The sequence below is a fragment of the Hylobates moloch genome, unplaced genomic scaffold, assembly GCF_009828535.3.
Source record: "Hylobates moloch isolate HMO894 unplaced genomic scaffold, HMol_V3 SCAFFOLD_13, whole genome shotgun sequence".
In the NCBI taxonomy this organism is placed as follows: domain Eukaryota; kingdom Metazoa; phylum Chordata; class Mammalia; order Primates; family Hylobatidae; genus Hylobates; species Hylobates moloch.
The window spans coordinates 80,977,606-80,995,491 of NW_026652288.1; the positions used below are offsets into that span (position 1 = coordinate 80,977,606).

General features: G+C 42.9%; 1 protein-coding gene across 3 annotated transcripts in view; it reads left to right on the plus strand.

The window, feature by feature from the left end:
- The first annotated feature begins 615 nt into the window (after positions 1–615).
- Positions 616–17,886, plus strand: part of SKIL (SKI like proto-oncogene) — a 38,217-nt gene continuing 20,946 nt past the window's right edge. Inside the window, exons 1-3 of one of the 3 annotated variants that reach the window (XM_058426496.1) lie at positions 616–797; positions 2,730–3,265; positions 3,353–4,465. In XM_058426496.1, coding sequence (XP_058282479.1) covers positions 3,364–4,465 — 1,102 coding nt within the window. In that variant the 5' untranslated portion in view covers positions 616–797; positions 2,730–3,265; positions 3,353–3,363. Of the gene's footprint in view, positions 798–1,162; positions 1,282–2,729; positions 4,466–17,886 lie in introns of those variants that run through there. The other 2 variants (XM_058426497.1, XM_058426495.1) reach the window with 2 other exon arrangements.

Sequence of the window (17,886 nt, forward strand, 5' to 3'; positions counted from 1 at the left end):
CCGGCTGCCTCCGGGGCGGGGCGGCCCAGCTGCGGCCCCGCAGGGGGAGGGTCGCCCGTGCCTGACCTCGGGCGGCGGCGCTCTGCCGGGCGGGCACTGCCTCCGCCCTGCCGGCTGCTGGGGTCGCGCACAGTGCACCGCGCGGCTGCCCTGCCCCCTCTTCCCCGCTGCGCGGCGTCCGAGTGGCCAGGGCGCCCCCGGGTCTGGCCCATCACCACAGAGCGGCGGGTGGGGCGGGGGCGGGGGCGGGGCGGTGGCCCCAGACAGCCGGCTGGGCGACTAGAGGAAGGAAGGAGGGAGGGCGGCGGTGAGGGTGGGGTGGGGAGGGAACATCCTGTCTGCGCCGGGTGCACCGCAGACAGCGCCGCGCGCCAGCTTCCCAGACGGCGCGCGGGGCCTGAAGCGCCGGGCGCGCGCCTGGGGGGAGGGGCACGCGCGCGAGACGGCCGGGCCAGGGGGGCGCTCTGAGGAGCCACAATAGGCCAAACGGCACGCGCGTCCCCGAGGGGGCCGGGAGCCGCGAAGTGGCGGCGGTGGCGACGGCGGCGCGCGCGCGCGCGCGGCGCCGCCGCTGGCTCCGTTCCCTTCCCCTCCCCCTCCCCGCCGCCCTCGCTCTCCCCCGGGCGGCCGGAGACGGCGGCGGCGTCTGCGGGAAGCCGTGTGTCTCCGCAGTGACGTGGGCGGGCCGAGGACTCGGTGACGTCAGAGGGCTGTGTGTAGCGATGTGTGTGGGGTTCGGAGCGGCGCCGGCACAGCCGAAGGGAGCGGGCGAGCGGCGACGGCGGCGGCGGGCACAGGTGCGGCTCCGGCTCACGGCGGGGACGCGGCGGAGGCGGCGGGAGGCCAGAGGCGCTCACCCTCCTGGGAGCCCGACGGCGGCAACAGGGGCGGTGGGGAATTCACAAAGCTCGTCGAGCTTACCCGGGCACCGAGGCCCAAGTAGGGGGTTTGGATGCGCGGGTCCCGGGTGGGGTCGGGGCCAGAGGGGGTCGCTAGGCGCGTGTTCCACGGCTGATCACGTTTCCTTGGCCCCAGGCGGTGGGCGCCGGCAGGGCAGGGCGCTGCACTTGACGGGAGCCACGGGGACCCCGGAGACCCGGACGCCCGTCACCGCCCCTCTCCCCCAGTCCAGCAGCGCTCCGCGGGGATGCCCTGGTCTCGACCCCGTCCGTCAGCCCCCGGCGGCGCAGGGATCCGCGCTCGGCGCCTGAACTGCCCTGGTGCCCTCTTCGTTCTGGCCCGGGGCTGGCAGGGGGGAGGTGCAGCATTAGGGGCGCTGAGGTGACACCCGAGAACTTCCCAGGGAGAGGGTGCGCGGGGGGGGGATTTCCACAGTCCTTCCCGCGGCCCCCGCGGGGGGGCGGTGTTTGGAGGGCACTTGGGGTTATCCCAGGCTCGCGGGTGGGGGGTGGTGGGGGGACTCCTCCCTTTACTTCCTTCCACCCCCTTGCACACCCACCCCCAGGCTTCCCGTGTCCCTTGTTCTCCCCCTTTCCGTGTTAGAGACAGGTGGGTGGCTTTGAGTGGGCGGAGAACTTCAGGGTTTTAGGGGCTCCACCATTCTAGGTCATGCCTCTTGCCGTCTTTCTTGGCCTGTGTTGAGTGAGGTGTGTTCCTGTGGTGGACGAAAGTCTGTACGATGGTTGGTGGCATTGGTCCTTAATCCTTTGGGTCTGTTTTAAGGTAAATTGCTGAGAGTTTGGGAAGCAAAAATTTCTATTTATTGGATTTCTTTTGGGTTTTCTCTCAAGAAGGAAGTGGAAAAAGAGTCTTTTCTTTTCCCCTCTTCCTCCATTTGCATTCTTTGTGAGGTTTGTCTGCCTTGTGCTTTTTGTCCCGGATTAGTCTTGTTCGAGGATGGAGATTCCCAGGCGTGGAGTCTATAGCTTTTGGCTTCCATTAAGTAAAATCGCTAACCTTTTTTTAAGAGAAAGTTAATTTTTGCCTACAGTCATTCCAGAAAAATAGTGTACACGGACTAGCTGAATTAATCCACTTAAAATTGTAACTTAGTTACATATGGTAGATATGTTAACTCCTATCTGATTTTTTTGGATGAAACTGTTTTTTTGTTTTTAAATAGGAGATGAAGTAATGGATTTTTTTTCCCTCTCTTAAAATGGCATAGCTGAGAAAGCCTCTGGTACTAATTGAGATGATCTGCTTAAGAGTCTTCATATTCTGAACTCGAATGGCCTTTTATGTTATATTATTGCTCGCTTTACCCAACTCCAAATTGCTTTCCTATTTAAATGAATGTTCTTCTAGTAAACTGGTGCTAGATTTAAAGAAATCACTCAAGCTTCACCTTGGTAAAGTGAACTCAGTTTAAGATTAAGAAACTGATTTCGGCCGGGTGCGGTGGCTCACGCCTGTAATTCCAGCACTTTGGGAGGCCCAGGCGGGCGGATCACCTGAGGTCAGGAGTTCAAGACCAGCCTGACCAATATGGTGAAACCCCGTTTCTACTAAAAATACAAAAAAATTAGCCGGGTGTCATGGCTTGCGCCTGTAGTCCCAGCTACTCCGGAGGCTGAGACAGGAAAATTGCTTGAACCCGGGAGGCGGAGGTTGCAGTAAGCCGAGATCGCTGCACTTCAGCCTGGGCGACAGAGCGAGACTCCGTAAAAAAAAAAAAAAAAAAAAAGAAACTGGTTTCAAATTGGCTCTTTGGCCTCTGGAGCAAATTCAAATGTAACTCTTCCCCCACCCCCCTTCTCTTCTTCCAGATTAATTAAAAGAAGAATGAACTATAATCCTTGAAGATAACTGGGCAATTTTTTAAGTCGGAGACTGTTCTTACTGGTGTGAGGATTTACACACATCTTCAGTTTTTCAGCACAGACCAGCAGACCGTCATTTTTAGAGGAAATACTCCCTCTGCCCTCCTTTTTGGTCTCCTTGGTGGTAAAGATTAAATTTGGTTGCATCATTTGACTTGTGTTTGAGTCTAGATTTTATGGCACAAGGAATGGCATAAACTTTTCATGTGTTTTGCTTAACACAAACCAGACCATTGCATTGACCCTGGACATCTTTAATTGAGAAATTGGTAACTTTTATTTTAATATGTATATCTGAAGAATTCAGGAAAACAAAGGCATCCTCAGAGGTGTGCCTCTTTTTTTTATTATTAGAGGCAAAACGAACAATTTTACAGGATTTGCAGTGAAACTATACCAGGTTATAAGGAGAACCAAAACTAAGTCGCAAAATTTATTAATTTAAGGGGATCTCGCTTTGAAAAGTTTGAGAGTAAGTTACGGTAAGCATTTGTATCCATTCATTACTTTCCTCTTTTCAAATAACCAACTAAATAGAAATGCTAATCTCAGACTTCATTATTTAACAGAAGAGTGTAGCATGGAAAACCTCCAGACAAATTTCTCCTTGGTTCAGGGCTCAACTAAAAAACTGAATGGGATGGGAGATGATGGCAGCCCCCCAGCGAAAAAAATGATAACAGACATTCATGCAAATGGAAAAACGATAAGCAAGGTGCCAACAGTTAAGAAGGAACACTTGGATGACTATGGAGAAGCACCAGTGGAAACTGATGGAGAGCATGTCAAGCGAACCTGTACTTCTGTTCCTGAAACTTTACATTTAAATCCCAGTTTGAAACACACATTGGCACAATTCCATTTAAGTAGTCAGAGCTCGCTGGGTGGACCAGCAGCATTTTCTGCTCGGCATTCCCAAGAAAGCATGTCGCCTACTGTATTTCTGCCTCTTCCATCACCTCAGGTTCTTCCTGGCCCATTGCTCATCCCTTCCGATAGCTCCACAGAACTCACTCAGACTGTGTTGGAAGGGGAATCTATTTCTTGTTTTCAAGTTGGAGGAGAAAAGAGACTCTGTTTGCCCCAAGTCTTAAATTCTGTTCTCCGAGAATTTACACTCCAGCAAATAAATACAGTGTGTGATGAATTGTACATATATTGTTCAAGGTGTACTTCAGACCAGCTTCATATCTTAAAGGTACTGGGCATACTTCCATTCAATGCCCCATCCTGTGGGCTGATTACATTAACTGATGCACAAAGATTATGTAATGCTTTATTGCGGCCACGAACTTTTCCTCAAAATGGTAGCGTACTTCCTGCTAAAAACTCATTGGCCCAGTTAAAGGAAACTGGCAGTGCCTTTGAAGTGGAACATGAATGCCTAGGCAAATGTCAGGGTCTATTTGCACCCCAGTTTTATGTTCAGCCTGATGCTCCATGTATTCAGTGTCTGGAGTGTTGTGGAATGTTTGCACCCCAGACATTTGTGATGCATTCTCACAGATCACCTGACAAAAGAACTTGCCACTGGGGCTTTGAATCAGCTAAATGGCATTGCTATCTTCATGTGAACCAAAAATACTTAGGAACACCTGAAGAAAAGAAATTGAAGATAATTTTAGAAGAAATGAAGGAGAAGTTTAGCATGAGAAGTGGAAAGAGAAATCAATCCAAGGCAAGTTTTTTATATCAGTTTTTAATAATGGTAATAATGGTTTACTTTGAAATGAAAATTCTATGTTTAGTGTGTAACTTAACCTGTATGTTGAACATTGCTCATGCAACAACAACAAAATACCGATTGATATATTTGTATTGCAATTTTTAGGCCATAAAGTGCTTTGCAGTATGTTTTCTCGTTTGGCTTTCCAAACATCCTGTGAGAGAAGTAAGACTATTATTCTGTTTTATAGATAAAGCGAATGAAGCTCAGAGAGATAAAATGACTTTCCCAAAATTATGTAGCCAGGGAGTGGAGGAGTTAGGGCTTCTTTTTTTTTTTTTTTTTTTTATTTTGAACTTTAGTAGAGACCAGGTTTCAGCATGTTGGCCAGGCTGGTATTGAACTCCTGACCTGTGATCCGCCCATCTTGGCCTCCCAAAGGGCTGGGATTACATCCTTGAGCCACTGCGTCCAGCCAGGGCTTCTTTTTCTTACTCTCTTTTGCACACATCCTGCTTCTTGACCACTACATCTGTTGTTTTTCTAGGAATCGAGAATTTGCTCTTTGGTGTTACCTCCATTTGCAAATGGTACAATGGCCACGATTCCTGTGGGCTCGAAACAGCATTTTTCAGAGATACACCTGTGATTTCTGATGTTTCTATGCTTGGATATTCAGGCTTGCTCAATATTTGAAACAAATGGAAAAGAATGTATTTGAAGAATTTGTGATTTGAAAGGAATAACAAAAAAAATGACAGAGTAAGGAAAAGTTTATTTTAAGCCGGGCGCGGTGGCTCACGCTTGTAATCCCAGCACTTTGGGAGGCTGAGGCGGGCGGATCACGAGGTCAGGAGATCAAGACCACGGTGAAACCCCGTCTCTACTAAAAATACAAAAAAATTGGCCGGGCGTGGTGGTGGGCGCCTGTAGTCCCAGCTACTCGGAGAGGCTGAGGCAGGAGAATGGCGTGAACCCGGGAGGTGGAGCTTGCAGTGAGCCGAGATTGCGCCACTGCACTCCAGCCTGGGCAACAGAGCGAGACTCCGTCTCAAAAAAAAAGAAAAAGAAAAGGTTTATTTTAAACTAGTAAAATATTAATATAAAAACCTGCCGGGCTCAGTGGCTCACACCTGTAATCCCAACACTTTGGGAGGCTGAGGTAGGTGGATCACCTGAGGTCAGAAGTTTGAGACTAGCCTGGCCAACATGGTGAAATCCCGTCTCTACTAAAAATACAAAAATTAGCTGGATGTGGTGTTGCACACTTGTAATCCCAGCTACTCAGGAGGCTGAGGCAGGAGAATCGCTTGAACCCCGGAGGCAGAGGTTGTAGTGAGCCAATATTGTGCCATTGTGCTCCAGCGTAGGCGTCAAGAGGGAAACTCCATCAAAAAACAAAACAAAACAAACAAAAAACCTATCAACAGGTGGGAGCAGTGGCTCACAATCCCAGCACTTTGGGAGGCCCAGGCGGGCAGATCACTTCAGGTCAGGAGTTTGAGACCATCCTGGCCAACATGGTAAAACCCCATCTCTACTAAAAATAAAAAATTACCCAGGCATGGTGGTGTGTGGTTGTAGTCCCAGCTACTTAGGAGGCTGAGCCAGGAGAATCGCTTGAACCTGGGAAGTGGAGGTTGCAGTAAGCCGAGATCACGCCACCACACTCCATCCTGGGCGTCAGAGTAAGACTCCATTTCCTAATAAAAAAAAACACACAAAACACAAACAACCACCTATCAGCCAAGGTATCATAATTTTATTTTTCCTGCTGCATTATCTAGTAGGCTAAACTATTATTTTCATTCCAAGGTTTTGAATGCCTAGGTAATGGACAAGATTGGGATTATTAAATACTCAGTTTGTTGATCACGTTGTTTTATATTTTTTCCTATTTGACTAAAATTGATGTATAATAACAGTTCCTAACACTAAGTGTTTAAAATGTGGCAAGCATTATTCTTGAGCAGTTTTACATATATAATTTTATTTAATTCTTAACAAGAGGTTGGCTGTGTTTCCCTTAGGAACTTTGAATTTTTCCACTATTCGTTTTGATTCCTTGAAATATCTTTGCCCTTTTCTATTTTACAGAATAAATGAATAAAGCACATTAAATGACTGACTGAAGGTTTATTCACAGCAAAGTTAGAGCTTGGACTAGTCCTTAAGACTTGGGACCTTGCGCTTTATTCTGGTGCCTTTAAGGTTTTGAGGGAAATTTAGTTAACAGTGTAGTTTAAGACATTGGTTAAGCCTAACCTAATGAAGATAATAATTTTAGACTTATTTATGGTAGTTTGCTGCTTGCTACTTCCAGAAGACCAGCACTTTGAAATTTCTTGCCAGTGGCTGTTAGATAAGTTTATATTCTTCAGGTGCAGTTATTAACTGATTTTCTTTTCTTTTTGAGACGGAGTTTCACTCTTGTTGCCCAGGCTGGAGTGCAGTGGCACGATCTCGGCTGACTGCAGTCTCCGCCTCCTGGGTTCAAGTGATTCTCCTGCCTCAGCCTCCTGAGTCACTGGGATTACAGGCATCTGCCACCACACCCTTTAATTTTTGTTATTTTTAGCAGAGACTGGTTTCCCCATGTTAGCTAGGCTAGTCTCAAACTCCTGACCTCAGGTGATCCACCTGCCTTGGCTTCTCAAAGTGCTGGGATTACAGGCGTGAGCCACCGCTCTCGGCCTATTAACTAATTTTAAATCAGGATTGACTTCAAGCCAGTGCTCAGTGTAGAACTTGCTTACAGTTGGACTTGTCCCATGCTGAAGTTTGTGCTCAGAGATTATATTTCAAAATGTGGAATGCCCCTTTTGATATTTGTGACATCTTGCCCCCAAGCTAATTAGGTGCTGTACTTTTTTTTTTTTTTTGTAGAGACAAGTCTTGCTCTGTTGCCCAGGCTGGAGTGTGGTGGCACGATCTTGGCTCACTGCAACCTCTGCCTCCTGGGTTCAAACAATTCTGCCTCAGTCTCGAGAGTAGCCGGGACTACAGGCGCCCACCGCCACACCCAGCTAATTTCTTTTGTATTTTAGTAGAGAGGGGGTTTCACCGTGTTGCCCAGGCTGGCCTTGAACTCCTGAGCTCAGGCAATGCGCCCGTCTCTGCCTCCCAAAATGCTAGGATTACAGGCATGAGCCACCATGCCCAGCGGTGCTCTACTCTTACATGTCTATTGGAGGCCACATTTGCCAGATATTGTTGCTCCAGTCTTTTTTTTTTTTTTTTGAGACAGAGTTTAGCTCTTATTGCCCATGCTGGAGTACAATGGCGTGATCTTGGTTCACTGCAACCTCCCAGATTCAAGTGATTCTCCTGCCTCAGCCTCCCAAGTAGCCGGGGTTACAGGTACCCACCACTATGCCTAGCTAGTTTTTTGTATTTTTAGTAGAGATGGGATTTTACTGTGTTGGCTAGGCTGGTCTCAACTCCTGACCTGAGGTGATCCGCCCTCCTCGTCCTCTCAATTGCTGGGATTACAGGCATGAGCCATGGCACCCGGCCCGTCCCAGTCTAATTATTAGTCTGACATAAGTGTATTTTGGATAAACTACTTTTCCTAATCTTCTTGCTGTGTTTATGTGAAAAACATCTGAGAACCATGATAAAGGTTTAAAAAAAAAAAGATGATGTATTAATTTACTTAACTGAAACAATGTGCTGAGGTTTGGTTAACACTGATACCATCCTTTGTCTGGGATGTAATCCCTTTTTGTCCCAGAATTCACTAATTTGAATACATTTTTTATTTTAGGAAGGTGTGAGATTTTTTTCTGATCTTTTTGCTGTGTTACATTTTGCAGTATTTGAATTAGTGTTTGTGGTGTATTTTGATATTGCTTGTAATTTTATGTGAATTTGAGAAATTTAAAGGAATTTAAGAAAATTTCAAACAGCCATACTTTAAGAAAGATTGTTTTCTTTGGTTCATATTTAATACGCACTTCAGTGGTTGTTTTATTATGCTTACCACTTCACGTTTTAAAAACGTACTCAGAACGTTGTGAAGTACAGTTATTTTTTAGGGTCTGTAAGGAAGGCGAATGACAATATTTCCCCCTCTTAGATGGATCACATGCTCCTGGTTGTATAACCAGAATCAGGAGTTGAATACAGGTTTTCTAACTCGAAGTTTAGTAATTTTTCACTATTTGCCCCTGAAGCACATGTTAGTAGCAGAAACTGAATTTTGAGAAACATTAACTTTTCTTATCAATTTACCTTAGTACAGGTTGAGCATCCCAAATCCAAAATCTGAAATGCTCTAAAAGCCAAAACTTTTTGAATGCTGACATGGCACTCACAGGAAATGCTCATTAGAGTATTTCAGATTTTGGTTTTTGGATTTGGGATGCTTAACTGCCATATCGTGCAAATATTCCAGAATCTGAAAAAATCAGAAATTCAAAATACTTTTGGTCCCAAGCATTTCTGATAAGGGATATTCAGCCTGTATGATGGTTCTCAAACTCTGTTTTAACCTGCATATAAATTTAAATACTAAGGTATTTAACTGAGAATGAGATAGTCCTTGACTGAGGAACAGTTTTTATTTTCTTCTGTGGGTCATTGAGTTGGTTGCCAAACAAGCCAAATTGACCCAGAGGGAGCTCATTTTAAAAAGTCAGACTAGGCTTTTTTTTTTTTTTTGAGATGCAGTTTCGCTCTTGTCGCCCAGGCTGGAGTGCAATTGCACGATCTTGGCTCACTGCAACCTCCGCCTCCTGGATTCAAGCGATTCTCCTGCCTCAGCCTCCCAAGTAGCCGCAATTACAGGCGCCTGCCACCATGCCCAGCTAATTTTTTTATTTTTAGTTGAGACGGGGTTTCACCATGCTGGCCAGGCTGATCTTGAACTCCTGACCTCAGATGATCCACCTGCCTCGGCCTCCCAAAGTGCTGGGATTACAGGCATGAGCCATTGCACCTGGCCTTTTTTTTTTTTAAGACTGTACTAAATATATTAACGTGTTATGTAAAGGACCTGATATTTAGTGTGAATACTGACATGATTTGACATGCTTATATAGTTTATGTAATCTATATTGCTTTTGGATTAAAAAAAGTCCTGAAACTCAGTAAGTTGTTTGAAATGAAACAACTTAATTATTTTACAATTATAAAATATGTAATATATTAATACATTTTAATATATGTTAATAAGTTGTAATATCTTATAATTAAATTATAATTTGAAATGAGACAACTTAATTAAATATAGCTAATAACTCTTACTCAAGTCGCCATAAGAAATATACTTGATTTTAGGCCAGGCGTGGTGGCTCACGCCTGTAATCCCAGCACTTTGGGAGGCTGAGGTGGATGGATTACTTGAGGTCAGGAGTTCGAGACCAGCCTGGCCAATATGGCGAAACCCCATCTCTACTGAAAATACAAAAGTTAGCAGGGCATGGTGGCACATGCCTGTAATCCCAGCTACTTGGGAGGCTGAAGCAGGAGAAAGGCTTGAACCCAGGAGGTGGAGGTTTCAGTGAGCCGAGTTCACACCACTGCCCTTCAGCCTGGGTGACAGAGTAAAACTCTGTCTCAAAAAAAAAAAAAAAAAAATGTATGTGTATATATGTATATACACACACACACCCCTACACACACACACACACACACACACATATATATACTTGATTTTAGATCTGCCTATGTTGTTCTGCAGAATGTTGTCAAGCTACTTATCTGATATGAGCTTTTTGTGCTTTTTATTGGAATAATCGTTATTGTACTTTAAACTGTATAAATACATGCAAACATCACATTCCTGATTCTTTTTCACATCTTCAGTGGATATTCAGCAAAATCAGAAGTAGATCAAGTTTATGTAAACAAAAATAGAAAATTAAAATGTTTGATCTAATTCTAATTTTGTTGAATATTACATTTCTATGAAAAAAAGATCAACAGACAAATTAATCATTTGTAAATAAAATTTCAAGAGTAATGTTTACTTAAGATTATTTCCAAACATATTGGAAGTGGTCATTTGTTGTAGGTGATTCTTCACTTTTTTTTTTTTTTTTTTTTTTTTTTTTTTTTGAGACGGAGTCCCGCTCTGTCGCCCAGGCTGGAGTGCAGTGCGCTATCTCCGCTCACTGCAAGCTCCACCTCCCAGGTTCACGCCATTCTCCTGCCTCAGCCTCCCGAGTAGCTGGGACTACAGCCACCCATCACCACGCCTGACTAATGTTTTCTATTTTTTTAGTATAGACGGGGTTTCACTGTGTTAGCCAGGATGGTCTCAATCTCCTGACCTCGTGATCCTCCCAAAGTGCTGGGATTACAGGCGTGAGCCACTGCGCCCGGCCGATTCTTCACTATTGTAGCATGTGGCTGACAGTCTCCACTTTACTAAGTTAAGAACTATATATACCCTTATAAGTTCTATATATTAAAATTTAAACTTTTTTTTTCTTGAGACGGAGTTTCGCTCTTGTTGCCCAGGCTGGAGTGCAATGGCGCAATCTTGGCTCACTGCAACCTCCGCCTCCCGGGTTCAAGCAATTCTCCTGCTTCAGTCTCCCTAGTAGCTGGGATTACAGGCGCCTGCCACCACGCCCAGCTAATTTTTTGTATTTTTAGTAGAGATGGAGGTTTCACTATGTTGGCCACGCTGGTCTCGAACTCCTGATCTCAGGCAATCCACCAGCCTCAGCCTCCCAAAGTGCTGGGATTACAGGCGTGAGCCACCGCGCCCGGCTAAAATTTAAACGTTTAACATTTAGACTGGACTACTCTTAGGTAAGTAAAATATTTTAGTTTTTAATCTACTTGGGGGGAAAAATCTCTATAGATTACTTATGATACAAACAGATGACCTAAAGATAGCAACTTAAAAAAATTTTTTTCCCTGAAAGCGTGTCAGCCGTTTCAGAGTTTAATTTTGCATTTTCATTTCACTTCTTCATTTCTGTAGAGATCATTGGAGTAATAATAGTACAAAATATTTCTTCCCTCTTGCAAGCTTTCAGTTATACTTGTATTACACAGCGTATTTGTCAGTGTAAACCTAAATGAGATAAGGAACAGTAGAATGGGCAACTACAAAGAATAGTGTTGGGACAGAATGTGATCTAGTAATAATTGTGGTGGATATGATGGTGATTTGCTACCCCAGTGATATAGATTACATTTTGCGATTAGCAAAACTTTTGATCAAGTGGGGATAAGGTGAGAGTCAAATGAAGTATTTGTGCTCATATGAAGGACCAGTATGAATACTTTTGTCTAACTTTCTAAAATTAGTAACTGTTCCTACTAGTTTAGAGAGTATTTTTTCTATTTTTTTTTGAACCGAGTTCAAAGCCTGGCATGTCAAAGGCACTCGATTAAATTTTTCTTTTTTTAACTGAATAGATTTTTGAAAAATAACACTACATTGTATTTTAGAATATTTGGATTTTCTTTTAAAGATGGCGTAACCTTTAAACAGATACAATTTGCACATAAACTGTTAATATAATTCATCAAACAAGAGAATGAGCATTTTGGAAGTTAAGACCCTTTACTGCAGAAATGTAGGATGGCATTTCAAACTACTATTGAAATACTATGTATTTGAGGAGTCCTCCTTTCCTCAAACATTTTCTTATCTAGGATTATATTTCTGAGACAAACAAGATAACTGAGTATTGGGTTCAAATGTATCTCATAGTTTTTTTGTACACAGTAATTACACTAGTTGGATATTTGCTTACTAAAATGAAGTGTGCAAGAAGAAGAAAGTGTGAAACAGTTTTTTATTATAGAAGTATTTTCTGAATTATTTCATTATTTTAGACTTGTAACCCAAAAAGGTACATTGATTGGAGATAGTGCCCATTCCAGTTATTCGGTTGATACCACATTGGGGCTTTGAATGATGGAGACCAACACAGACCTGCTTAGATTGGATAAGGTTTTGTTTAATGCCTTTCTCATTTTTTACAAAATGACTTTTATAATTTCAGAGTAATCAAGTTTTTGGAGCTCATTCTGTTAATAACAGGATATGTGGACCCTCCCTATCCCTGGCATTTTTTTTTTTTTTTTTTTTTTTTTTGAAATCTCTAGTGTGGCTTTGCAAATAGTGCCCCCTGTGGTTTAGGAAATAGAGTCTCTATTTTTATTATTAAAAAATAGAATTGTTAGCATATGATTTTTAAAAGTTAGAAGTTTATCCTTTTTGTTTGAGAAATGGGAAAAAACTTAGATACTTTAAAGAAGAAAAACAAAAAAGAGATCTCCATGTTTTCCAAGTAGGCCTGGATCATCATAGTCAGCCAGTAGTTTTCTTGTAGCTGTGCATTTATGCCACTGGGAAACCAAAGAAGTAATCAAGAGTTGGGCTAATTTTTTTTTTTTTTGATATGGAGTTTTGCTCTTGTAGCTCAGGCTGGAGTGCAATGACGCAATCTTGGCTCACTGCAACCTCTGCCTCCTGGGTTCAAGTGATTCTCATGCCTCAGCCTCCCTAGTAGCTGGAATTACAGGCATGTGCCACCACGGCTGGCTAATTTTTTTATTTTTTGTAGAGATGTGGTTTCACCATATTGGTCAGGCTGATCTCGAACTCCTTACCTCAGGTGATTTGCCTGTCTCAGGCAAAGTGCTGGGATTACAGGTGTGAGCCACCGCACCCAGCGAATTGGGCTAATTTTAATCCCTTTAGAATTCTGGGAGTGGAAAGTGATTGTGGAGCCAGAACTCAGTTTGTTCCTAGTAAAGGTGTAGAACTTGTTTGAGAATAGCTTTGGTAATTGCTTGAATCTGTATTTTGTTCACACATAGAATTTTATTCTACTGGGGTCCATATTACATAAAATAAGGATTTTATTAGATTCTAGAAAGCAAAAGAATATATAAACAATGCATCTTGTTTTAAGATGTGATTTGCTTCCGGCTGCGCATGGGGGCTCACGCCTGTAATCCCAGCACTTTGGGAGGCCGAGGCGGGTGGATCATGAGGTCAGGAGTTCGAGACCATCCTGGCTAACATGGTGAAACCCCGTCTCTACTAAAAATACAAAAAGTAGCCAGGCGCGGTGGCAGGCGCCTGTGGTCCCAGCTACTGGGGAGGCTGAGGCAGGAGAATGGCGTAAACCCGGGAGGCGGAGCTTGCAGTGAGCCGAGATCGGGCCACTGCACTCCAGCCTGGGTGACAGCGAGACTCCGTCTCAAAAAAAAAAAAATAAGATGTGGTTTGCTTCAATCACTAACTCATTATGTTAGGCAGAAAGAAGAATGAATAGGAAAGATATAAAATTAGTTGGAGTCCTTTTGGTTTCATGATATCTAGACTTAATAGTGGATCATACAAATATGTAATGTAAAGACTAGATAGAGGCCCCCCCCCAGAGCAGGAGTTCATCTTACAGTCTTCGAATCTAGAATGTGGTAGATGCCTAATAAAGGTTTGGATAACAGTGAAGTCTAAGTGGCCCTATAAAGTTACCAGTGATTCTCGAAGAGGGAAACGGGTTTAGTTTTAAAACAAACCAGCATTTCGTTTTTATTTGTGATGTTGAATTTATTTTGAGATTTCAAATGGCATTAAAAGTACATGTTTTGCATTTTTTATGGGAACAAGGAATTAAAAAGCTTAAGAAACTTACTAAAAGTTTGGGTAACATAGTTTGACCCTGTCTTTACAAAAGATTAAAAAAAACAATTAGCTGGGCTTGGTAGGGCATGCCTGTAGTCCCAACTACTTGTGGGGCTGAGATGGGAGTATCACTTGAGTTGGGGAGGTTGAGACTGCAGCGAGCTGTGATGGCACCACTGCACTCCAAGCTTGGGCAACAGAGCAAGACCCTGTTTTTTCTCAAAAAAAAGACAAAACAAAACTTAATAAAGATGATTTAAGACTTTTATGCTTTTTCTATTCTATGTTAAATTTTTTTGTGTGATTATGAAAACAATATAGGCCCATTGTAGTAAATACTGAAAAAGTACAAAGAAGAAAACACAACTTCCTCATAATTGCACCATGTGATAACTGCCTCTGGAAGTTATTCATTTGCATATGTAATTGTAACTGTGTTTGTGCAAAAGCATTTCTAGAGTGCATAAGTATTAATAAATGAGTAGTAGGCCTGGTGCAGTGGCTAACGCCTGTAATCCCAGCACTTTGGGAGGCCAAGGCAGACAGATGATTTGACGTCAGGAGTTCGAGACCAGCGTGGCCAACATGGTGAAACCCCATCTCTACTAAAAATAATAATAATAATAATAAATAGCTGGGCATGGTGGCACAAGCCTGTAATTAGAGCTACTTGGGAGGCTGAGGCAGGAGAATTGCTTGAACCCAGGAGTCAGAGGTTGCAATGAGCAGAGATTGTGCCACTGCACTCCAGCCTGGGCAACAGAGTGAGACTCTGTCTCAAAAAAAGAAAAAGAAAAACAAAAGGAGTAGTTACTGGAATAATACTTTTGGACCAATTTTTTTTTTTTTTGAGACAAGTCTCGCTGTCACCCAGGCTGGAGTGCAGTGGCGCGATTTCAGCTCACTGCAGGCTCTGCCCCCCAGGGTTCACGCCATTCTCCTGCCTCAGGCTCCCGAGTAGCTGGGACTACAGGCGCCCGCCACCTCACCCGGCTAATTTTTTGTATTTTTTTAGTAGAGATGGGGTTTCACCAGTGTTAGCCAGGATGGTCTCGATCTCCTGACCTTGTGATCCGCCCGCCTCTGCCTCCCAGAGTGCTGGGATTACAGGCGTGAGCCACTGCGCCTGGCCTACTTTTGGACTAATTTTAAGACAGTTCATTTAGAGCAGTGTTTTTCAAACTGCAATTTGTCATTCATGTAACCATCTCAAGCAGGGTTCCATAAGGAGAGATTTAAGCACTACAGAAAATGAGTGCTGGTTTTGTCATTTCTCCCTATGATGGTACTGGTACCATTCTAAATGCACTGGAGAGAAGGTAATTCATTACATACAATGGATGCCTTGGGGCATTTTAAATTCTCCTGAGAACCTCAATTGAAAACCGCCAGGAGGGTCATGAAATCAATTTAGTGGGTCACCAGCATTAAAAAACATAAAAACCTGAAGTAGAATAAAATGGAAAATAGAGGACATTGCACATAGTAAGATTAGTCAAGCTCCATTTTGATATTGCCAATTTACATTATTTGAAGGCCAGAATAATCCAGGACTGCAAATTGTTAAGCATATATGCTAAAATGAGATAGAAAAGTAAAGCCTTAGAATTATACAGATTAAAATTTTTGATAAATATTTCAGTGGAAAATAATGTGTATGACACTGAGATTTCTATGTAGTTGCAGTATTAAGTTTATTGGGCATCACAGACCTTCAGTATAAAATGTCACGGGATTAACAGGATTTTTTTCAGTGTGTTTCTCTTCCTTCAAGTTGTAAAGGGGATGTTATATTACCAACTTTGCATGGCTTTGTTTCCATTAAGGACTCAAAATAAGAGTTGCAAAATTATTATAAGAACTTGAGCCTTTGCATTTTCTGTGAGCATTTTTAAGTATCTCAAACCTAAAACTGGCTTTGTGAGGTGGTAGGTGGTATGATCTTTCAGCCTGTGGAAACAACAGCCATTGCTGTGACTCCTGACGATCTGTTTTTGATCAGTTAGTGCAGATGCTTAGATCATACCGTCCCAGTTTTGCATTAATTTGATCAATTCTATTGATTACAATGAAGTGAGGCCCAAGACTAAGCCTTAAAATCTCTAAGTAGCTATTTGCTACCTTGTAACACTGTTCTGTTTCAGTTGTTGAAACACTTACTCAACATGTTGGAAGTATTAAGGAAACCTAATAGTGTACTGAGGGATTCTGTTTCTTTCAGTAAGAGTTGTTGGCAGCTATCTGGTAGGGTGTCTTTATACTTCTGAAATCATTTATTGACCACTTGAATGTCTTAGTATTATACACAGCAAAAAGACCCTGAGGAGATATAGTCACTTCCTGTGTATCCGGTCATGTGTTTAGTAAGGTTGCTAATGATTTATTTTGGGTCAGAACAAAGTAATGTGCATTTCATATGCATTGTATTTTATTTCTTGTGTAAATATGCCATTAGGGAGACAGACTATTAAATTTACCAACCTACACTACTGCTTCTGTCGTATGAACACAAATTTAAAAATCTTTATCACTTATAGCACTTTAAAAATTCTGTTTTTAGAAATAATTTTCACTTTTTTTTTTTTTTTGAGACAGAGTCTCACTCTGTCGCCCAGGCTGGAGTTCAGTGGCGTGATCTCGGCTCACAGCAACCTCGACAACCTCCACAACCTCCGCATCCCAGGTTCAAGCGATTCTCTTGTTGCAGCCCCCTCAGTAGCTGGGACTACAGGCGTGCACCACCAGGCCCGGCTAATTTTTTTTATTTTTATTTATTTTTTAGATAGTCTTCCTACGTCGCCCAGGCTGGAGTGCAGTGGTGTGATCTCGGCTCACTACATCCTCCACCTCCTGGGTTCAAGCGATTCTTCTGCCTCAGCCTCCTAAGTAGCTGGGATTACAGGCGTGAGCCACTGCACCCAGCCTTTATGCCCGGCTAATTTTATATTTTTAGTAGAGACAAGATTTCACCATGTTGGCCAGGCTGGTCTCGAACTCCTGACCTCAGGTGATCCTCCCACCTTGGCCTCCCAAAGTGCTGGGATTACAGGTGTGAGTCACTGTGCCCGGCCTTCTGGCTCATATATTTGTAAAAAGGCTTAATTCTGATTTTTGTTGGAATTTTGGAACTCCCACTAGTGTTTTGAGGCATTATCTTGATTTCTTTAGTTCATTAATGTTTGTCATTAGGACTTAATTAAATATCAAAATAGTAATCTGATGCTGTAATTAAAAATTAGAGTGCCACCTAAAAGCAAAATTTAGTATTGAAAATAAGTTCCAGCTTGGGCAACATGGTGCAACCCCTGTCTCTACAAAAAAATTAAAAAATATTAGGCTTGGTGGCACGGGCCAATAGTCCTAACTACTCTGGAGGCTGAGGCACGAGGATCCCTTGAGCCCAGGAGTTGGAGGATGCAGTGAGCTATAATTATACCATTGTACCCCAGAGCAAGACCTTGTCTCAAGGGAAAAAAAAAAAAGTCTAGGAATTTTAAAGGGTTTTTTTTTTGGTATAAATTCGAGTATTTGTATGAATAATGCTGAGCAGGTGGAATTGCTTTTGTATTTAGAAAGTAGTGACAAGAAGTTTTTTGTAAATGAAATCAAGCTCTCAATTATTTTTCATTATGAGACTAAATAGCATCATATCACTAAAATACAGTGGTTCTTCATTAGGAAATCTGATTATCAAAGAGTCATGTATACGGAATAACCATAGGAAGGTGCAGAAATTTAGGGAAACTTTCATAAAATGTTTCCTAGTTTTTACTTATTTTATATTCTTTTACTGTATATTTTGGAATTGTTTAAATTGTGCATTCATAGACATT